The sequence below is a fragment of the Argiope bruennichi genome, chromosome 8, assembly GCF_947563725.1.
Source record: "Argiope bruennichi chromosome 8, qqArgBrue1.1, whole genome shotgun sequence".
In the NCBI taxonomy this organism is placed as follows: Eukaryota; Metazoa; Arthropoda; class Arachnida; order Araneae; family Araneidae; genus Argiope; species Argiope bruennichi.
This window is the reverse complement of record NC_079158.1, coordinates 3812016-3836685: the sequence shown is the minus strand read 5'-3', so window position 1 is coordinate 3836685 and position 24670 is coordinate 3812016. Positions and strand designations below refer to the sequence as shown.

Sequence of the window (24670 nt, the reverse complement as noted above, 5' to 3'; positions counted from 1 at the left end):
TTGATATTTGGTGTGTTGCTATTTACTGTTTCCATTGACAGTTATGTATTCTTCCTTCCCACATTATGCGCTTGAAGCCCAGGATTTCCCCTATTGGCATTTTTTGTACTATTTTTTTTTTCTTGATAAATCGAAACCGTATACTTTAATGTGTATGGAGGCCGAATTTTGGTTATATTTCGTCCAGTATATAACACGCTACAGGACTGTTGCTATTTATTGATCACTCTGTATATCTTATATAATTCAAATAAATAAATTTATTTATTCATATATATAAAATGGCATCATTCATATATATAAATGTGTTCAATGGCATCTTTCCAAAATCAAAATAGCAGTCATCTATTCAGACAGTCTAGAAAATACATACTTGAAAAGGTAAGCAGAAATCCTTGGTTAATTAAATATTAATACGGTTTTTATTTGAAAAAAAAATGAATGAATTTTGAAGACGTGCTTTTATTTTCTGGAAAATTTGTGCAATAATTCATTGTTCTCCATCATCCAGCTTGCCTGAATACATTTGCTCTACATTCACTGGACGATATTTTTCAGAAATCTCTAAATAAATAAAGAGATCGGTCTTGAAATAAAAAAAAAAATTACTTTGTTTAAAACTGTGAAAATAGAAATATAATAGCAGTTTTAAAAGTATAGAGGGGACAGAAAAATTATCATTTTTATACATGTTTCTATTCCTATTTTTTTATTTCAGAAGTTCAAATAAAACTGAAGGTACTACTGCTCTTCTAACTTTGTATAGATCTTTATTCCAATTTAAAAAAATTATTTTCAAATAATAGGGCGAAAATTACAATTCTTCCTCTCTCTCCTTTTTCGCTTTCTGTATCTTCATATTTTGACATCTGCATATCGAATTATTAGCGACTGCTATGTTTATATGTAAATTTAATTTTTTAATTATTAGACTATTTTTTAAAGATTAAATCATGTTATAAAAGAATTCTTAAAGAATATTTCTTCTAGAAGCTTATTGTTTATTTATCTTTCACATACCTATCGCAATTGCAATGAGAAGGAATAAAAAAACGACTTAAAAATGATGTGATAAACGACTTCATGACGTTTGACGTTCGACTTCAAAATCGACATTTGTGATAAAATTTTCAATTTCCAATTCAGTAATTGTTGAAAGAATATTAAAAGTAATTGAATTAATTAGAATTGATTTTTTTAGACTGACATTCAATTAATGTCGGTGCTTTCAATGGGATATAATCATTTTTCGACAGCATTTGCTTTTTACCATATGCGAAACAATGTTGGAATATTTTAATAAACGATTAAATAAAAAAATTAACACTTCATTATACTTTCTGATTCAAATGTAACAAAATAATGTTTTAATTCAAAATTTCTTTTTGAAAGGGAATGAAAACAATTTTTCCTACATTCTTCAATCGATCCAAAAGTATTGACGGATTAGAAACGCTTGTTATTTTATCTTCATTTATAATGAGTAAACTATAACAGCAACTTGATAATGTAAATTTATCACTGTATGACTTCGGAATAATTCGCTTTAATGAATACTAATATCAGTAAGCATATGAAGAATAAAACCGTAGGAAATAGATAAAATTAGAAAAATGAAATATTGTTGTCGACGTTTATTTTTAGATCTGAAGAATTTATTTATAAAGCTCTTTCTGAAGGGGGACAAAGTATAATGGAAAATGGAAAGCATTATTAATAAATAAGAAACCATAATCGGTTGACTTCTACTCCTAATAAAAGTATGTATTATTATATGTATTTATAAACGACATATTGATAAAATAAATAAATACAAAAATATATTCATAAAATAAGGAAATATAAAAAATGTATTTCTGAAATTTATTTATTACAAACGCCCAGAAGGTTGGCTAAGACGCCATTAGATCTCAAACCTTCCAATATGAGACACAAGGAAGGAGGCAAAGCCATAGCAGATTTGGTGTGAACCAGGGTGCATCGCGTGGAGGCCTGCTACATTACACCCCTATTTTTGAAATAATGAAATATAAAAAAAATACAAAAGAAATGTAAAAAAATATATCTATGAAATAAAGAATTATTAAAGGAATATGTAAAAAAATATTTACTAAAGAGATTGGTGACGAAATAATGTGATATCGGAATATGTTGCATTGTGCTTTCTTTTTTATCATTAAGAAGCGTCATTAATCAAGGATGTTTTCTTTCTGATATTACATAGATTCATCCTTTAGTTTCCTTACCTTACTTCAGTTTATACATTTTGTAAAGAATTGGTTACTATTGAAAAAGCTTTAGAAATTTTATTAAAAGTTGGCACTTTCGCCTCATGCAATTTTTAAGGAAATTTAAATAAATATTGCGATAATTGTTTGATTAAGTAAAAATATTTCTCGACACTTTTAAGAGTAAAATACTCTTTTTTTTTCCGTTTTACAATCGTCGCTTAAATTAAACAATACAAATAACAGTTTAAATAACCTTGCATTATTATTTTGAGTATAACAAAAATCAATAGTTTGCATTATTGATTATTAATGCAAAGCATATACGATACTGTGCAAACAGAAATCAAGGCTATTTCCAAAACTTGTTTAGTGCTCACAAGTTAAGCAACAAAATAGCATTTAAATATGTTGCAGTGAAACTGTGGGAAGCGATGCTTCTGACTGTCGCAGTGAAAAGTCAACTCAGTGCATGGTTGATGCGAGTGCAAATATCAAGACCACAAATGCTCGCAAAACGTGGAGTCAGAGCACACAGGGCAAGGCAACTTAAGAAAGAGGAGTAAATTCGCATTTTTAGATATTCGCTGCTAATGAAAGTCATTAAAAAGGTTACAGGAAAAGGTTTCGAAAAGGTTACAAGCAATCATCAAGATGATTTTACACTAGTCAAAATGATAGGAAGACGGGAAGATGGGGGCAGTTTGTGTAGCCGTTGAGTCAGGAGGGCTAGGGAAGGGTTCTAGAGTGCGGGTACATTTACAAGAAAGCTTGGTGGTGGACTTTTTAGGAAAGCAAAGGCAAAAGGTGACCATCGCCATGCTAGCAAAAAGTGACTGAAACCAGACAACATTACTCAATACTTGTGGTGCGGGAATCGGATGACGAGTATCTCTGTTTACTGTGGCCAGATAATGGCGTAGAAGTGCTATTCGTTCTGCATCCGGTATCCTAGTGCGCTGCTGCTGTGTAACGAATAAAAAGAATCTTCAACGGAGTCATATCCTCCTCACCCATGAGAGTTGTTTTAATCTTACAAGCGACTTTCTATGTCTTTTGACATAGCGAAAAATAGAGATGCGTTTTCATTCCACTAATATCCGGGAAATGGACTGCTGGTATGATCCTAGTGTGGAAAGACATAAAGATGAATGGAAGAACGAAGCTCCACATTTCTGACAGAAACGAGGTTCCAGAAATCATTACTGTGATGATTCATCCCCTTATGCTTGTGTTCCGATTTTGGGTTTGCGGACAATAATGAACGATCAAAAAGCTCCATTGCTGTTCAACAGTTTCTAAAATGTGGAAATATGCATCGAATGGATTGCCAATTGAACCCTATTTGGGATGCTTTTGGGTGATATCTGGAGCCGACCGTATTCTCTGGAGAAACATCGGGATCCTTGTTTCAAGAACTTCGAAATAATGTTATTTTGAGAGTGAACAGATGATGGCACGCAACTCTTGTAGTTAGGAGAGATTATATCTCTTATTAAGGGACATACCATATTTGTTGCTCCCTTTCCTCATCTAGACATTGTATTTTACCACCTTCGATATGGATATAAAATCTTTTTCTGCTTCGTTCCCTAATGTAACGTTCTGCATAGTTTTTTTTCTACTTCCTTTTTTAATTACTAAATTATGTCTCTGTGATATGAATTCAAAATTTATTTTTTACAAAATGACAGCAAAATTCGGAAAATTGCAGTTTTGCACAATAATATAAACTGGATTTAAAATAACCAAAGCATGCGGAAGAGAGATATTTAAAAAAGATTTGTTTTATTTTAATAGTATTAGTCTTTTTTTAATTTAAAAATTATTTGAGACGTCCTGTGCTTTGGGGAACTTAAAAGTGGATGCAAAATTTGACTGTACATTGGTCAGGGAGATTGAACCTCACTGCTTTGCTGCTCATCGTCTTCAAGTTCTGAGGTAGAAACATTTATCTGAGTTGTCTTTAGTTAAGTTTCGTATTATTCTATACAAAAATTTATGGCGAAGCTTAGCTCTCTGGCTCTTTTTGTTAGAAACTGAACGCAGAATTTATAAATTTAATTAAAATTAAGTTTTAAACAATAAGTAAGATTTTTCACATTATATATTTTTATAAAATTTTTTTATGTTTTAAAATTATACGATTTATTTATGATTATTTTTAAAATTATATGATTTATTTAAAATTATATATATGCTGATTTGATAGTGATAACTTGAACTTTTGCTATAAATACTTATTTGTTATTTCATAAGCACTTCAAATTTTGATTTGATATACTGAAGCATAAGAAAAGATTCAATTTTGGCATTTTGATGAAGATTTTTTCCTCTGTAAAAAACAGGAAGATGAGTTCGTCTTACTTAATGTTGGGTCTATCAAATAGTAAGAAACAAATTTCACTATCTTTAAAATTGTTATTGTGTTAGGAATCAAATACAACAAGAAAGTTTTATGGCGATTTTGCCATAAAAAAGCTTTTACGATACCATTTTACGTTCTTTTTTTTGATGAATTTCCTTATTTCATTTTTGCTAAATCTCACCGGCAGTAGCATTTCAATTTACATACAATATATCACTACTCTGGATGGTCCAAGAAAAGAATAATACGATTCTCGGTTAGAGCTGGAACATTTCAAAATGCTCTAAAACTTCACCTCTCCCCTTTGTGAAACTGTTAACTGAAAAAATCTGAGAAAAGTGCATACACATAAATAACTTCTGATCACAATGTTTCATGAATTCTGTTTTATTACAGTAAACAGAAAGAGATAGAGCTTTATTTGATGCATCATTTTGCAATACAGGAGAATTTAAGAATGAAAAAAATTAAAAGACATAGTTTTGTAAATAAATAGAGAAGAAAGGCGGTCAAAAATGATCAGCCACTTTTGATATCCAGTTAGATGCTCAACTTTGCTTCTGCTGTATTTAGATGGATGGCTGTAGCGGTAGCAGAGAAATAAGCAGACCAATTAGCTTGGATACCTGTCAAAATGACGATAGCTCGCCGTTTGGGGGAAGTTCTGTATCCATCTGAAGGAAATGCGGGGGAGACATCTTGAACGCTCTCATTGAATGAATGAATCGTTTCAACGCTTCAGACCGAATCAGCATTACATGGTTATTTGGCGGAATCAGCTCGACGCGAATGTGTTATGAAAGCTCCACGGGGAATCGCCATCAAGCGAGACGGAGGGGTTTGAAGCGAGCGCATTTTTAGCGACGGTACCGAAATGAAGACGACGAATGATCCTCCTCCAGCATTTTAGGCAGCATCTTACGAGAAACGGGAGATATTGCCTCTTAAGACATTGCTCCTTCCATTTATTCCGATCGACCTGGTTCATCGGCATTTTCACTTCTATGAAGAAGTCCAAAAATGGAAAAATTCTTGGGTCGTCTCAAAAGACATCGTTTTTTCGAGCTGGTATTCGACAAAAAGAAAAAAAAAAGGGGGGGGGAGTAGCAGCTAGTGTTGGACAATAATCTAAATCACAAAACGGGAAATACTTTTGAAGAACAAAGCTTCAAATTTTGGAAAAAATGGCAGAAGCAAAGTTGTACACCTGGTATATGATTTCATTATTCATTCCATCATTAAATAAATAATTTCGATGATTTTTAATTGTAAGCTGTAAATTTAGATTTATTATGTATTTTATTAATTTAGTTTGGTTTCTTTTGTAGAATTATGGTAGGTCAGTTTGATTTCTTCAGGATTATAATCAGAACTAGAAGTTGTTGCTCATCTCCAAATGTTAAAATTTCGTAATGAGTTTATTCTATTATCCGACATGATTGCTTGATGTATCCGAAGAAAAGTCAATTGCTTAAAGTTTCTGAAAGTTTTAGTTAAGTCACCCCTTTTTAGAGTCATGTGCTGAAGATAGTTTTCCCTAATATTTTGCATGGAGATTTGAAGAAAGAGTACAATTCAGGAAGAGTTCTTGTTATTTGACCACGCCTTAAAAAACCCAGGTTTGTCACAATTCTCTTATCATCAAAATTAGACATTGGATGAAAATCTAATCTAATCTAACTCAAAGCTGGATGTTATGCTTCCTTTTTTTAAAAATTTATTCAAAGAATTTTGAGCGATTTATTTCTTGCTTTAACTTTGAGTTCAAGATCATTCGAGAGTTATTTAGGGATGAAAATTCAAGCTGGTGTTTGGTGAGAAGAACGACATGGAAAATTCTCTTTCGAAGCAGCAAAAGACAAAAGCTATCTAAATAGATTCTGAATTTTTCTTAACAGTACAGAATTTTTTTCACTTTCATAAAAAGCAATACAGAAATAAAGTGATACTTAAGCAATCGTATCACTTATTTCCTTAAAAAATCTTTAACTCTATTATTAATCCGTCGGCTACCTAATCATCACATAAATAATTCCATTGCACTCCCCTTGTTCTATACCATTAAGTTATTCGATATTGTCTATCCTCCCTTTGCTTACCTGCCACATTTCAAATCAACTCACAAAAAATTTCACATTATAGTCCTACTGTATCATGTATGACAATTACATATATTTCTAATGAAGGGACATAAGAAAAATAAATTATATAAACCTTGAAAATCTAGAGACAAAATCCGTCTCCTAAGGATTTTAAAAGTTGGAAAAGCCTTCATCAAAGCAGAATATTAAAAAAGATATTTGAGATATTGTTCATCCATAATCTGATGGCTGATATGCACTAGTCTTCTTTAAACACTATGATTCGATTTGTTTAATGTTGATAAGTTGTGTAATCGACTTTTCATTCATTCTCTTTCTCATGTATTAGAGATTGATGACGATATTTCATAATTTTCTGCATATTAATCGATTAATTTAAATTTTGAATGTATACAAGTGACGTCATGTCACACTGAATATGAATGAAACTGATTATGATTATTTTGTAATACTTGTAAATTAGAAATTAAAATTTTGGAAAGAAATAAAAGGAATTCTACTTTTAGAGTATCAATAAAAGCATACTTTTTAAAAATAATTTTTAATTTAGTTTTTTACACATTTGTAGCTAACATGACTTGCTTGATGCTTGTAAAAATCAAATTTTGTAATTGATTTTACATTCACTTCCTGATGTGCTGAAATAAAGAAATTCAATACAGTTGTAGGTTCTCGATTGCAACATACTACACGCACGCACACACGCACACGCACGCACGCACACACATACAGACACACACGCACACAGACATATATAAAAACTTTACGAATATGTTGTAAGAAGGATAAGTCCGTAGACAGGCCATCTAGCCCAAAGGAAATGAAAATGGTTGGGGGTTGAACTTTTCATTTTGCTGCAACTTCTTTAATATTGCAGAAATAAAAATAAGTCGTATTAGCCAAATTATCGCCTCATTAAGATGAATCACTTTTGTATTTAAAGTTTTTCGATAGCTGCAATTGCTTCGAAGTTAAAAGGGATTTTCAAGCCCCTCATTTTGACTGTTTCTAACATCAAAAATTTATGTTAACAGTTTTGAAAAAGAAAACATTAAATAAAACTTTTTTTCCCATAGTTTGAAAGCGTTTAAATGGACGTGGAATAAAGGTAAAAAACTGGAATAAAACGAACTAAGTAAAGCAAAGGAGGAGAAATATTTAATGGCAACGTTATGTAAAAATGATCAGCTTATTCCATTTCCAGAAGTTGTGTGTTTCTTAAGTCTTTATGTATACATTTTTTAAACAAACCTCATTATTCCGGATCTTTTGTTAACTTGATGGTCCTTCGATTTGATATCTACCGCATTATTGAGAGTTACTGTATACTGCAATAATAAAAGTTAGCCATCCTAGCTTTAACGGATACTTCTATTAACCGACTCATAATGATTGATCTTTAAGAAAATGATCGGCAAAAATATCATGCTAGTGAGTCTATTGACTATGTTCGCCATTGACATGCGGTGAAGCCAAACATTTCCCAATGGCACTCCATGAAGGCACAAGTGCCAAAAAATATTTTTTAAAAAAAGCTGATGGTACAATTCCTTTCACGCCAATGAATAGTTATAAATGAAGTATTTACATACGCAGCAGATAAAATCTCAGCAGTCATATGAATGAAGAAATGCAGACGATTCTTTTCCATCCAATATAAATGAAAAATCGAACGATCCATTCGTACTTTCTGTTATTTATCAAATGCTATTGTTTGCCCTTCATTGGAAGAAGAATATTTGCAACCGATAGTTCATTTCTTCAAATCGGTTTAAAATGCAGAGATTAGTTTCTAGTTCTTGCCAACTCATACAAACTTTTGGTACTTTCTAGAAACTTTGGAGCTTTTATATAATATAAACTTTGCTACAAGCCTAGATTTGTATATTATTTTTTACAATATTTGTACTTTGGTAATATTTATTTTGCAAAAAAAAAAAAAAAAAAAAAAAAAAAACTAGAAATTTAGATTCAATTTTTCGTTTCGGAATTCCCCGAGTCCAAAAAACATACTTTTGGCGTTGTGTCTGTCTGTTAATCTGTTTGTCTGTGACAAAAGTAACTCGAAATGCTTTGGATAGAAAAGGACGGTTTTTTTCACCCAATGTGTAGATTTCTATGAAACGGTCAGAGGAAGTCCAGTTGCTTGAACGCAAATCATGACAAAACGCAAGGAGCTGTGTGAAATTCGGTGCTTAGGTTTAGTGTCTGAAAGAGAGATTCGCATCGAATTTTGAAGCAGATCTCTCAACCGTTTCGGTTCGCGCATTCTCGTGCACGTGAACGCGATGATTCATGAAAAGGAATTCGACAAATGGAATGAAATGAATTCATTCAATGAATGAAATTCATGACTGAAGTCGCTGCAGTTGTTTCAACTTTCGGTGCGAATCGGTCTGCAAAAATGCATCCGAAACATGCACAGGATTCAGCAAAAACGGAAAGATTCACGGCAAGGTAAAAGAGGTAACTTGTAACGATAACCGGATCTGTCAATATTTTGCATGGCGTTCAGGGGAGGGGGAGGTGTTCGTGGTCTGCCATTTGATGCGAAGAGAAAGTGAATTCGATGGTATGCGAGAATGTTTCGGAGAGACCATCCCCATTCGTTTTCGTGCAAGGATCCAAAGATAGAAGTGAAATGAAAAGGAATCCCCTCCAACTTGCCAAGAGGAATTATTTTCATTCAATCGGTAATTTTTTAACGTCACTATTTTATTGATATTCTTTTATTCTCTTTCCTTATTTGTTTCGGAAATTTTTACATTTAAAAATACTATATATTCTTTTTGTGCTGTTATTTCACGCATTTATTCTGACCTTATTTGCTTTTGGTTGAATGATCAATGATCAATTTATTAATTATTTGGTTATATACTTTGGCGTTCATTTCTCATAGATATTTCCAATTTTATACATCTGTGTTTTAGTGACATATGCACTTGTATTTCAATTCGATTGCCTTTTTTCCACTTCCTTCTTCTACACTTCGCCCATTTAAATTTTAATGAATTTAATTTATTCCTGCCTTATGCGCATGGAATGGTATTATATATTACAAAATTTGAAAACTTTGCAGCCGAGTTACGCTCATTTCATGTAAGGTAAATATTTAGTTTTTAATAAATATGCTTGTTATAATATGTCTATGTACCATACTCTAAATATGCCCAAGTATATAAGATAACTTTCTTCAAATATATACAGTTCTTTCTAAAACTGTAGAAACACTTCAGAAGAACATGAACTGTAAAAAAAAAAACAACTCGAAAACAACAAGTTTTTATAAACTCTTAACTGAAATATAATTGAATTAATATTTTCAAAACTATTTCTCTTTATTCAGCAAAATTATTATTAAAAAAAAAAAAGCCCAATTTTTAAAATCAGTGGTAGTGATCTGCCATCGACTTTCTCCTAAACTGTTTGTCATCCCCCTTCTTCTTGCGTACAGCCGACCACCCTGCCACCAATGAAAGTAGCAGTATCGACAGGATTTGTTGTGGCCGACTGCTATTTTTAGCATTGTCCATCCTTGCATTGACCTGTTTGCCAAACTGACATTCTCTTCAAGGTAAATGGTCACAAATTGGTCAATTACTGTCCTTCTTCCTAATCTACAAACTCTCAAATAGTTGTTATAAACTTACAATTTTTGACATCATGTGCTTCAGAGTTTTAAGATTACCTGGTACTATCAGTACTGTACTTAAGTCATTATTTATAATTTTCAGATTTTTTGTTAACTCCGAGATTTCAATATATTCCTTTAAATAGTGGTAAACAGTAGTACCGATTCCTCCACAAATGCATTTATTTTCCTGAATTCTGGAAATATGCGGGAAATCTCCCGTGTCCTGATATAACTTGGATTATCAGTGGATGGTATTTTCTTATTCTTATTTCTGAGTTAGGAACATAGTCATAAGTTACTTTTCATTTTATGGACATATACCATCTGTCAAACCATTGTAGCTTTATTTCTTCTCTTAATTCCCACTTTAAGACACCATTTGATTTGAGTACAACCATATCAACACTCTCTTTATGTGCCGCCATGTCTGCACACCGATCCGCCTTTTCATTACCATATATCCCACTATGGGCCTTAATCCAAAACAACTCTATCCACTTGTTAGTTTTACACTTTTTATCTTTTCTTTTATCGTCCATATTTCCTTATTACAATTGTGAAATGATTGTATGGCTTGTAGAACTGACAAAGAATCTTAAAAAATTGAGTACTTCTGTCCGTCTTCCACCCTTTCACAATATTCAATGGCCATCTTTAAAGCTTGCACTTCTGCCTGGAAACTTGTGGCATGGTTCGATAATTTCACAAGACTTTTATCGATCTCTTTCCCATAGTAGTATACTACTATTGCAACTCCTACCTTATTTTCATCTTTTGAACCATCTGTAAAAATTTCTATTCCATCCATATCTGGGATTTTAATTTGAAAACCATGAATAAACCATTCTGCAGGATGATGTTCGAATTTGTCAAAATACATCTCATAATCTTTTTTGCTGAAGCATTTTTTCCCCTATTTTTAATACTAGTAGTTCTTATTTGAAATTTAGTTAATATTTCCGTTGCCTCTTTGATGATTTGCCTCTTTACTGTTTGATCTTTGGCTGATTCCTTGAATAAATTCTGTAAAATCTTTTACCCATACTTCTAAATCTTTTTTAATTTTTATCCTTTGCATTGTTTATCTTATATTAGCATATTTTTCAGCCACTCGAGAACTAATTTTTCGAATTTTCCACTTGCTTAATTTAAATCTTTCTGCTGAAAAAACGTTGCCACCCATATTAATTTGAAAATCCAAAAAGCCACTCAGAGTACTTTGGATTACCTTCCAGCCCATTTCTCTGTCATGCAGGTCTTTAGTTGATAAGGTGACATCAATCCAGCTTCTACCACGTGCAGATTGAAACGTGTTTGAGTTTGGGCAATGAGTTTGGATCATTCCAAATAACAAGGTTCTTCTTAAAAATGAATCCATAAACGAGCCAGCTTCATCTTATGGTCTATGATCGGGAATTTCATTTCCCCACAGACGACTATGAAGATTGAAATCTCCTCCAATAAGTATGGATGATGTCCCCAACTGTTCAAACAGATTTCCAAGTTCTCTGCAGATTTCTTCTTTATTGTGAGTTGGTGGGAAGTAGGCTGATACCACAGTAATTTCGCTATTTTCCACTGACAAATTGGCTGCTACTATGTTTTCGCTAGTAAATCTTGTCAAAACAGAAATATCTTGGTTTCTTACTGCTATTATCGCCTTCCCGTAAGGGTGAGCAATTATTCTCCATTCTAGGGAAAGTCCTATTATTTTTCCTTCCATTGTATATGGTTCTTGTAACAAGTAAACATCTGGAATATTGTCCCCAAAGAAATTTGGGAGTCCCTTTGTCTCATATTTACCCCGACCTATATTATGTTGAATAACACGCCTAGAATTATTAGTGAAAGGCTTATTATTCATAATTCGTCTGTTTAATCAACTGATATCTCTCCCTGATAAACACAGGGCAATGCTCCGATGTTGCAATAGGATCCGTTCGAATCATAATATTTTTTTTTTTTTTTTTTTTTTTTTTTTTTTGCGATACTCTTTGCAGTTTCTGCATTTTGGATTTCGCTTTGTGAAATTTTTGTTTGTCATCCCCCGAGGGGAAAGTAAAGAGGTGTGTCTTCAAACTTAGAATGTGCTGCTGCATGACTCTTTGCATTGTGCGATTACAGTTGGAAATCGGATAATGATTAAGGAAACCAAATATGCATTCCGGACAGCTTCTTTTTGAAATAGAAATTCGAGAGAAATCTGGTTACACATGAGATTTCATCTGTTTATGTCATTGCTTATTGACGAATGTAAATGGTACACCAGTTAACATGTTTAGTCCGAAATTTACAATTTTAATTTGATGCAGATCTTCAATTCTAATGGCTGAAATTATTTATCAAGGTTTTTCCGTTTTTTAGATATCGTGTTCAGATATACTTATAGAGGCATATAAATTCATAGACATATATACGTATATTTCCTCTAGATATATCCCAACCCATAGATTTTTATCAATAATATTTATACATTATTGATAAAAATCTATAAATTTAAAGACAAATTTCATTCGTCTAGTACAATGGATTTTTGCGGCATTTATTCGCAGTCAGGTAGGCGTAAGTCCGAAAATGCATTTTTAGTACCAGTAACATCTGAAATATGAAGATTCATCCAAATCTTGATGTCGAAGTTTTCGTTGATTGCTGGTTTTTTTTTTCTTTCCTTAAAAATTTTTTAATTATAGTTACTGCCCATTTTATAGCAACGAAAGAGATAGTTTGAGACAGCATTGCTATTCTGACCCGAGCTGGCAGCCCCTTCTTCAAACTTCCCACCATATAAAAATCGGCTTTTAGCCCATTGTAACGGATTTGATGTCCACCAGATCTCCACACATGGCGAGTCTTAAAGGTGTTTCGAACCTGGAATCCTTCGACCTCGACGCCGGTACTTTTCAGTTAGGTGACTTTCATATACGTAAAAGTAAAAAAGCAGCTCCGGTGTTCCTTTAAGTTTGTTTCCAATTACTCTTAATGTACGATTATCGAGTTGCTGACGTTTGATGCTGATTCAATTTGAACTTTTCGAGAGTGGAGCACAGCGTCAGGAAATTCAATTGAGAAATGGGAAATATTACGCAAATGTCGAAAATGCTATTCGCTGTTAATGGAAAATTAATACGGAATTAGAAATTCTCAGAAACTAATTAGTATTCCCATTTAGCGAATGTTGAAATATTGAAGAATTCTTTCGTCAATTACACTGACATTAAAGCCCCTTCATTCATGCAAAATCTTTCAATTAAAATCATTGATCTCGGAATGAGAGAGCTTAATGCATAAGTCGGGGTTTGTTTTCATATTACCACATAAATATTTATCTAACTTCTGTAAGTCTCGAAGTAAGCAAATATTCTTAAAAGCATTCAGAATCTTCCAAAATGTTTCAACATGTTGCAACACTTGGGTTTACTACAAATGACATTCTTACAATTTATAAATTATTTGTTCTATTTTTAGTGTCGAATTAAAATCCACTTCTGAAAATTTTTTTCGGAAGTGAAAAAAAATTTTTTTATATCGACAGCTTCATATTTAGCATGTTTCACTTATGGATTAAATATTTCCTTATTAAATATAGCTAAATATTTTATAATGTCATCTATCAAACTTTTTCGAATTTGAATTAAAAGTAGAAATGTACAGAAAAACAAATTACTAGAGTGATGTCAAATGGCATCACCGGCAAGGAAACGGCCTTAACGATTATTTTATCAAAAATGTTTTTAACTAAACAGAACTATTTAATTTATTTTTTGAGAATCTCATTTTTTTTCTCTTAAATTTACGAGAATTTAGAAATAACTAATGTGTTAAATATTTCAATCCTTCGAAAACATTTTTTTTTTAATTCAGCACGTGTTGAGTTCTAAAAATTTTTTTGATAAACCCTTTGTAAATGGATGTAGACGAGCAAAAACCAAAAATACAAAATATAATTCAGAAAAATTTCTAAAGGTCAATTTGAATATTGAAATTTCTGAAAGATCATTTAATATGTCAATATATATTTTCTTTTAAATTTATACAGCCTTGACGTCTATATCTTACGAATGACGTGTATTATATATTTTTATTTATTACACCACTGCTGATATTAATCACGAGAATCAATCAAATTAAATAATAAATTTGAATAATTTGACCATCTCTTACTGAAGCTGTTAATGGGATTTCATTAAATATGCGGAAGTTCGTCAGTAGAAACGATGATGACATTTAAAACTGAAATCGGACGGAGGTTTACAAATATCAAACAAATTTGTTGCAAGAAAATGTAACTAAAACTTAAAATGAAGCTAAAACTTTTAGGAACAACTAATTGCTGAGAAACTATAGACTAAAGAACTGGAAGAAACTGAAATAAGATCAACCACGGGCCATAATTTGTATTTCCTATGTGCTCTTCTTTCTTTAAATTTACTTTTTTTCCCTTAAAATACCGCATATGTCTTTATTTTTTAACCGTTTCATAATGGCTTGTATGTTATCTAAATGTATTTCTTTTATTTATTACAATTACATACGAATAAGTTTAACAAAAGGGTTCTGAAATATCGTGGTTTTGATGAATTTTTGGTAGCTGGTGGTAGAAATAGATTTTTCGGCTGGCATCACGTAGACCTTAATTTGAAAGAACTAACTTCCAGTCTTCGTTTTGAGCTCTTGTGGCCTGCTTCTTTGGTGGCTCCCTGTAAAGTGAGTTCATTGGCGGTGATCCATCTGTTCCTTTGAGCACCATCTTTATCTTTCATTCTGAGTAGTTTGAATCGCGTACTTTTTTTCAGGTATACGTAGATGAATTGTAGGACTTTCAATGTACAGGGTCTTGCTACCCGGCATGCAGTAAATTCGACGATGTCATCGCTGACGACGAGATGTACCTTTGTTAAGACGAAATCTGGCAATGGACTGGTGATGACTATTTTGCATTTCCTGCACATCAGTGTTCATTTTCTTCATATGAAACGACGAAATTGGTTACACTGAACTACGAAGGTCTACTTTTATCAAATCAACGGCAAATGGAGGCTTAATATCAGTTGACTAATGTGTAACCTTTTAACTTATATAAAAATAAAGCATACCAGCAAGAATGTTTATTCTCTTTTAAATTAGTTTTTACTGTGATTAAATATTAATGAATTTACTTAAAAATACAATTTTGAGAATATATTTCTGTTATTTATTTATTCATAATTTAACAACAGCCATTCTTCATGCCCTACAAATGTATAACATAAAACTTAAGAAATCATTTTTATTACAGAAAGGGACACTGGAACTAAAATTACACCAAATAAAGAATTTTTAATTTAATAAATTTTTGTTACTAGTTGAAAACTATTGTTTCTCAAATTTACTACAGGTGTCACTACTAGTAATAAATTGAAATTTGGTTAAGTTAATAATCAATAAATAAGTTCTAAAAATATTCAAATAATACATTGTCAGTGAGAAATCACAAATGTATAAAATGTATATAAAAAATCACTTCAAGAAATAAATGAAAAATACTGATTTTATTTTTGAAATATTTCAATACAGATGCATCGTTGTATGCGAAAAAAATAAAAAGTAAATAAAAGAAAAAAGATGCTGTTTACTAATGATTTTCTCTATTATTTATCTTAACAGGTGGTTGATGGCTGGGAGCTGAATGGTCAGTTCTTCCCCGGCACTGAAGACCATCCTAAGCCAGCGGAGAAAAGATTCGCTGAGTACTGCGGAGAAAATCGTCCCTGGAAAACTCAAGTCACCTCACAGAATGTTGGCCTGCTAGAATTCAGAATACCAGTCAAAGGAGAAGGGTTCACAGTCTCAATAGAATTTCAGCCGAATCCGAAACGTTAGTTTAAGTTTTTAATAGTAAAAAAAAATTGTCTTGAATAATTTCTTCTCACTACTAATCCGGTTCAACAGGTCGCACAAATTTTATAAAGTCTTACCGGTTTCTGGTTAAGGTCAGGGGTGCAAGATGTAAAGCAAGGACATCCTTGATGATAGCTCGTTTTACATCCTGAACTCCTAGTCTGAAACTGAAACTGGACCATCATTGTATAATTTGCATGGCCGATTGAGACGGAGCATTATCGGAAGGGTTAAACAATTGAAAAAATAAGATATTAAATTACTATTATTTTATTTTAATAATACAGGATGCGACAAAAAAAAACATGGACAAATTTATTACATCATGGAATAGAAGTTAATTAATTTCATTTTAACTTCTGTTCATTTTGTCTACGACTTAAATTATAACATATTTTATAATGTACCTTTTAGTTTACGTATTGTTTTTTGGCCTTTTTATAAAGTCAAGCAAACGATCTGCAATTTTAGAATTGTTTAAGCAAGAAAAACGAGTCGTTAGTTTGTCTAATGTACCTCGGGAAACAGTGTCTGATGTAATCTGTCGTTTCAAAGAGCTTGGCAATGATGGTCCATTTCCAGGAAGTGCACGAAAACGTATGATAAACACTTCCAATAATTGTAATCAAAAAGCAAATTTAACGAAATGCATAAGTTAGCATGAGAAAGATGGCTCGTGAAATGAGAATAACTGACCGATTAATGCGGCGAAGGGCAAAAACAAAGCTTGGACTGAACCTTACAAATTCCAAAAAGTTCAGCTTCTGATTGAAGAAAACAAACTCGTGCATCTCCAAATATGCCGAAAACTTTTGAGACGGGTCGCAAGTTAGCTCTGAGAGAGCTTCGTTTTCTCAAATGAGAAGTTCTATACAGTCCAAAAGCTCATAACTCCTGTAGTCTGTAGTCTTCAGCAATTGTTGAACATCCCAAAAATCCAAAGTTGGTCATGGTAATTTGCACAAACGGCAAAAGCATCTCTGGTTTTTGTGGATGAGGGCGTTAAAATAAATCAAAAAGTGTATCAAAGGGATATTCTAGAAGCTGTTATATTTCTGTGGGCACTTCGGCAATGTAAAGTGGGAGTTTCAACAAGACTCCGCTCCAGCTCACGAGGCTAATAATAAGAAGAATGGTGCAAGGCGCATTTTTCTGACGTGGTATCATCTGGAGAATGGGCGCAATACTCGCCGAATCTCAGTCTCATGATTATAGTGTAAGGTCCATTTTGGAGTATGGGGCTTGCACTATACGATATACAAGTTTGGACTCTCTAAAGTAATGGCTTCGATGGGAATAGGATAGATTAAATGTAGGAGACTTGCGCCTCCTTGCTGAAAACTTAAATGAGCGTTTGCGCCTCTGAATCACTGCCACTTTGAAACAAATTAAATTTATTTATTAGTAGAAGTCTACTTTTATTATTATTTATTATATTTTGTTTATTTATTTATTTTAATCAAGTTATATTACAAATTGTTTGTCCGGATTTTTCTGCCGCACTTTGTATATTAAAATATGAATAAAATTTCAAATTTAACTAAATAATGATTATTATTGTTAATTATTGTTTTGTATCATTTTAATAATAATAAAATTAAATATTAATTAGCCAATACAATTATTTGAAATGAAGCAAAGTATTTTTTAATTTGGCAGCGTTTTACAAATGCTGCTATACAATCTGAAAATTGCCTTGGATCTAGAGCACCAAATTTGGCAGTTAGTTATTTCTTGAGTACTAGGTGCTTACGAAGAAAGCGTTTTATAAATTTTAATTCTATTATTAATCTTTTAAAAATTAATATAAATTTTTAAAAAATGGGCAATTTAATTAAAACTTCGCCAATTCTGGAGCATATTTTAGCTCAAATACTATTTTTACGACATTTTAAAATTCAAATAAAAATTTTTTTAATTAGAAGAAATATATTTATAATATTATTATTGTAGAAATATATTTATATATTTCTGCAATATTTTAATTAGATCAACAGAATGAGTAAGTTTATGGTTATAAATTACAGAAATAAAGGTCGCAAGTCGTAAGAAAATTCATTTGAATTCTTTTGGTTAAAGTACGTGCATACACGTAATGAAGCAATTCGTCGTCATCTTATGTCTCCTTGCGATGCAAAGAGCAGTCGTCAGATACATTCCCATAGCCCAGGGGTGGCGAAACTTTATGGATCGACGTGCTATTTTTTTAAAATTTTTTAATTATTTTTAATAATTTTGACGAGTTAAATAATTTTGACTCGTCATTATTGAAAAAAGTAATAAAACTAAATACTAACAACTCAAAATTCTTTATTTATTACGAAAAAATACATCTTGCACTGAATAGTAGTAAATGTTTTAGTTATGCATGCAATTCAAATTAAGGTAACATTAGTGTCACTTCTGTTGTTGCAGATTAGATGACAAATATCTTATATTAGGATTGTAAGGCAGCGTTTCTCAACCTTTCAGTATTCGCGGCCCAGTTTTCAATTATAATTTTCATCGTGCCCCCCCCCCCCCCCGCTTACAATAAAATGTATACAACAATAATGCATACTGAGTATATTTTATTCTGATTTTTAAATTATTTTTAACTGAATGCCAAAACAAGAGTAAAAGCGAGCCAACGTTGGCGAGAAACCACATTTTGCATTTTGCCAAGCGGATGGTGAACAGATGAAGCGAATGAAAGCGGGGAAAATTTAAATATTATATTTGAAATGAAAGCCAAAGAGGGAGATAACATTAAAAGAATATGAAAGTAGAAAAATTCGTTAATGAAAGTTAACCTAGACGGGGTGAGCTAAATTTAGAAAACGGGAATACATTTTTTCGAACAATAAAAGAAATAAAACAGAAGCATGACAAAACAAAAGTGAAAAAAATAAGCAATGTTTGTGGAAGGGAATCCACACGACCGATGCCGTCTCGAGCAGGCGCAGAGCAAATGTTTTCACATAGAAAGAAGGAAAATGTTCGATAACGCAAGTTTCAATTCCTGCCAGTCTCATTCGAATCGATCCTTCTATCGCTATCGAATCTATCGTGAATGTGTATGTTATATGTTTTCATGTTAATTGCATTATTAAATATTCACGGCAGTAGATTTATGCAGACTCGTGGATAAATTTTTATGCGGAAGTAAGCGAGCATTAGACGACAGTCAAGCACCAACAAATACACAGACGAGCGTGGTTCCGAAAATAAAACCAAGAAAATATTCTCAAGAATACTTAAATTTTGGGTTTATCAGTACTGAAGTAAATGAAGAAGAAAGGCCCATGTATATAATTTGCTCAAAAATGTTGGCCGCAGATAGCATGAAACCTAATAAACTTGAACGACGACATTTGGAAACGCTTGATAGTGAGTACAACAAACACAGATAATTCTTCGAATTAAAATTAAAATCATATAAAAAGCAAAAATTAATTTTTAAAGAAACTTTGTGAATAAAAGAGCTTTAATTGCATCTTACAAAATTTAATATAAAATAGCCAGATGTAAAAACCCTCCCACCATTGGTGAAGAGCTTATTTCGCCAGCAGCAATTGAGATTTCAGAAACTGCATTTGGCGATAATTTTTCAAAACAATTGCAAGTCCATACCTCTTTCAAATGATACTGTTGCTCGTCGAATTGGTGATATAACTGAAGATGCACAGTGTCAGCTTTTCTCGAAGTTGCGGGACAAATTGTTTTCAGTACAGCTTGATGAAGCAACTGATAGTAATAAAGATGCTCATTTAATTGCCTACGTTCGATTTCGTGATAATATGTCAGTAGTAGAACTACTTTTCTGCAAACCAATAGAACTCAAAACAACAGCGCTCGCATTATTTGCTATTTTAAATGATTTTATGAATGAGGCAAACATAGAATGGAAAAATTGCACCAATACATTGCACCAGAATATGCACCGATGGTGCTAGTTCAATGTTCAGAAGATTCCAAGGTATACAAGCACTTGTAAAACAAAAATCGGATCAGTGGGTCTGGATACATTGTATGACCCACAGAGAAGCTTTGGTTTCGGAAGAAATAAGTCCTGGTCTGAATATTGTGTTAAGTAAATTGTATAAAAATGAGACCCCTGAAATCGAGAATCTTTTCCGCACTTTGTAAAGACATGGGTTTAGTACATTCAGCGTTACTATTTTATTGCGAGGCAAGATGGTTATCGCGTGGGAAATTTTTGCAACGTGTTTATGAATTAAGAGAAGAATTCGCCATTTTCCTAGAAAAAGAAAACAGACCGGAGGCCGAGAATTTTCGCGATGGTTTATTTGTGATGAAATTGAACTACTGGGTCGACATATTCGAGAAATTAAATAACTTTAATCTTCAACTCCAAGGAGCAAATAGACATATGTTGGATACGAGTGATAAAGTTAATGCTTTTTGTAGAAAATTGGAATTGTGGAACAGAAATTTAAAGTAAAAAAAATCTAACAATTTTTGCAAATAGGGATGATTGTACTGAAACTTAAAAGGTTGAAGAAGAACATGTAAAAGTTGTTTTTGTGATCATTGAAAATCATTTAGCCATGCTGGCAAAGAATTTTAAAAGGCATTTTCTTGTTAGCGACAAACTAATAGTAAGTTACGAGTGGGTTAGGGATTCATTTCATAAGACTCCCGAAGGACTCTCAATTGATGAGGAAGAAAAATTCATAGACTTCACTACAAGTGCCGAAATTAAAAGACAATCTAGTAATAAATTACTATTTGAATTTTGGGCAGGATTAGAAGATGATTTTTCTGCACTAAAAACAAAGGCATTTCGTATTCTATTACCATTTTCAACATCCTACCTGTGTGAAACTGGATTTTGTGGCGTCTGGATGCTGTGGCGTCTTTGAAGACAAAATACAGATCTCGGCTAAATATAGAAACAAAACTGAGATTGGCTATTTCTTATATTAAGCCTTCCTTCGAAAAGTTTTGCTCTGAAAGACAGGTCCAAGGAAGTCACTAATAATTATTAAATTTCTTTTTAATTTAGTATGTTTTAATTAAGTAAATTTTGATTTAGTAAGTTGCTTTACTTTAATAATTTATTAAATATGTCGAAATGTATTTTGTTTTCTATGTGTATGTGTACTTTCCTTTCTGCCAATTGATCAATTTTTTTAAATAATATTTTATCTTGGATATTCTTGCCCCCCACAGGTTGAGAATCGCTGCTGTAAGGTGTTGCTTTTAGCGGAAGGCACGCTGTCATCTGCCAGACGGTTTCTAAGAGAGTCTTTAGTGTTGCTCATCTCTGAAAATAATGACTCGCAGGCATAGGAAGATGAAAATAGGGTTAAAATAGCATGGGCCAGCTTCTTCAAAACAGTTAAATGTGTCTGGAATTGAATTTCATGTTTCCAAAATTTAGTTACTGTCATTTCTACTTATATTGCATGTTAATCTTTTTGTTTCAATCAATTCCTTTTCCTAGTTTCAATAATTTTTTGAATCTATATTGAACTAGACTGGAAATCAATCAGCTGCATCTCAAATTCTTTAATTTTCAACTAATCGAATTGGGACTAATTCAATTTATCAAATGAAGTTACATCAGGGTATATAATAAACTTGAGCGTTTCCGATAATTCTTTGAACTAAGAAAATCTCGCTGAAAATTCCTTGCTTGAAGAATCAATTTCGGAAATAAATTCTTCAATAACTTTTCCTTCGTCTGGTTTGTCATGTACATCTAAATCTTTGATATACGTATATATTTTTTTCAAATTTAGGAAGTACTTGTAGTTTCTTGTAATAATATCGTTCCTGAAAACATGCAGCCCAGCGTCAAAAGCACGAATGAGATCCGTCATGACGATAATTGTTTTATTTTCGCCTTGAAGCTTTACTTTCAATTCATTGAAATATTGGCATATGTTTATAAAAACATCAATTTTGAGAGCATCAATTACAACAACAGCATGTAATTTTTTAAGTACAATTAAAGCGGTAAGGGTTTGCTCATATCAGGCAACCAGTTTTTGAACAGTGGCAGCTAATAAACATATCCGTAGGACAGAACCTATAATCTTCTCTCCTTGACTCAGCTATGCCATTCTAATCTATGCCTTAACCAGCTAAGTTATTGGCGAGGTAGAAATTAATTTCTTAATAGCAAAAAATTCGCCCATTTTTTTAAACGCAGTTTTTAATCTTTTTAAAAAAATGTACAATTCTTTATGCGATCATTAAAAATTAAAATAATTAATGTATTCCGAAAGCAACCCGTTTTAATAAGTATTTCTATTCTGCATGTGAAACACACGCTTCCTTAAATCTTTGCAGAATCATTAATCATGATTTCATAAGTTTCCAAAGAATGACAGTTTTTAAATCTCACGACTGCGGGGAAATTCCAATCCCTTGAAGCAAGCTTAAATTTTTAACTATTCTGCATGAAACGAAGTGAAGTATCAAGAAACAGTGCTTTAATTTTTCGGGATGACTCAACTTGCTGATTCCAAGCTCTAGTAGTACACAGCTGCTTGCGCAAGAAATTTTTCATTAATTCTAAATGAAAGACAGAAAATGACATGATCAAATTATGCTAATGACCAGTCATATCTGGTCATGAATGCTATACTGATTAATGGAAAATTAAAATGAAATTCAGAATATCTTGGGAGATAATTAGTATTATCATTTAGCAAAGTTCTTGAATTTCTTCATTAGCTGAAGTGACGCATGCGACAATTAAAATCGCTCACCACACAGAAAAAGGGAATGTGTCCAAGAACATTTCACTTGATTATTTGCATCGAAGTGAACAAACAAGTCTGTCATTTTTTGATTCAGTGTATGATACTGCATTTTTGCTTTCTCTCATACATAAAAAATATTTCAACTTTATATAATGTTTGCATCTAGACTACGATGAACCTTCCCGTTTTACATTCGTTTAGCTTCCAATATTTTTTTTTTGGGGGGGGGGGATTTAAATTTCTATTAACGAACATGATGCCTGCAATGAACTAAATGACTGAAATGTCGTCTTTGCTCCAAATTCTGTTGAAATCTTCTAATGCCTACCCGCACGTACGCATGCCCCAGCAATAAAAAAATTCCTAATGGATGAATCTAGATAAGTGAAAATTAATAAATGATCCGTATGCCGAATAATTCTTAATCAAATTTTAGATTCAATTGATAAAAGATAAGAGACTAAAAATTCATATTTGAATCTTTTTTCTGTAATGCAAAACCAAAATAATACTTTAGCTGGTACACACTCGCCCTTTTCTGATATTCGATCCCACATCAGTGTGATGACTTTCGAGAATGAAATAAATTGCCCATGTGGTGGATATTTAGTAGAAATATGTCTATGCATGATATTCTGCTCATTTCAATTCTTTTAAAATTATTCTAAATTAGAACTACTAAATCGGAGACAAATACTGTCCGATGATTCATTCTTTCTTTATTTATTTTATTCTTCTCTTCTCACTCGTGACGTGAGAATTTTGCAATTTTCAGGAATGCCACGCCATTTTTGACATTCATTCTCATATTGTATTTAAAAGAAATTTAGTAAATTTTCAAAAATCTGTCTAATGAGGCAGTTTCTTTGAATGCCGATGAAAAAACCTAGAAGAAAATTTTTCGAAATTATCATAAAATTATGTCAGTTATATATTATATTGAAGGGACTAAAAATATTCATACATGTCTTTTGTCATTCACAAAATTTTACTAGTGACAATTTTTGGTGACTCAAAGCTGCATTATTTCCTCAGAACGTCAGTATTTAATTTAATACCATAAAATCTACTATGAAAGAAAAGTTTGAAGCATAGAACAGTTTGTTATATGTATATGTAAAGATACTTCTTAATCTAATTTAAATATTAATTCATTTCTGCCTTTTATCTTAACAAAATACTACTTTTTAAAAATTTTCTCTTATTTCTTGTTCCAAATTCTACATTTTTATTTAACTATTTCTAGCTCGAGCTCTAAAAAAATGGCTGACTCTAATATCCACTCTGTAAGCGAAGAAATAAAAATTCCTAATGTCCTGGGCATTTACACTAAAGATATTTGAGATTCCCTTCCCTAAGTCGATACGCGTCAAAGAAATCTCTCGGTAAAAAGCATTTAGGAAAAAGATTTCTCACATTTTCACTCTGGTGTTCTGGTGCGACTTGTTCCACCTTTGTTCCCATGTATAAATCACCCCCCCCCCGATGGAAAAATAAATTGAAGTAAATGCCATATTTGTCTCCTTTCGGGCCACTCATCTGCAAAACTGTGTTACATATATATCTTGAATTTGTTTTACATGAAAAAAAAAATCTAAGTGCATAAAATACAAACATCTAATGTAATCAAGTAAATTTCCTACTACGATGTTTCGAGCAAGAGATTTAAATTTTTCATATTGAATAAGCTACAGCAAGAAAAGAAAGTTGTTTTAACATTTCATTAAAATTACAAATTATTTAAA

General features: G+C 32.1%; 1 protein-coding gene across 1 annotated transcript in view; it reads left to right on the top strand.

Moving 5' to 3' along the window:
- LOC129981623 (corticotropin-releasing factor-binding protein-like) overlaps positions 1–24670 on the top strand; it is a 91318-nt gene that overhangs the window by 51414 nt on the left and 15234 nt on the right. Inside the window, exon 4 of the mRNA XM_056092537.1 lies at positions 15976–16186. Within this exon, the coding sequence (XP_055948512.1) occupies positions 15976–16186 (211 nt within the window). The remainder of the gene's footprint in view (positions 1–15975; positions 16187–24670) is intronic.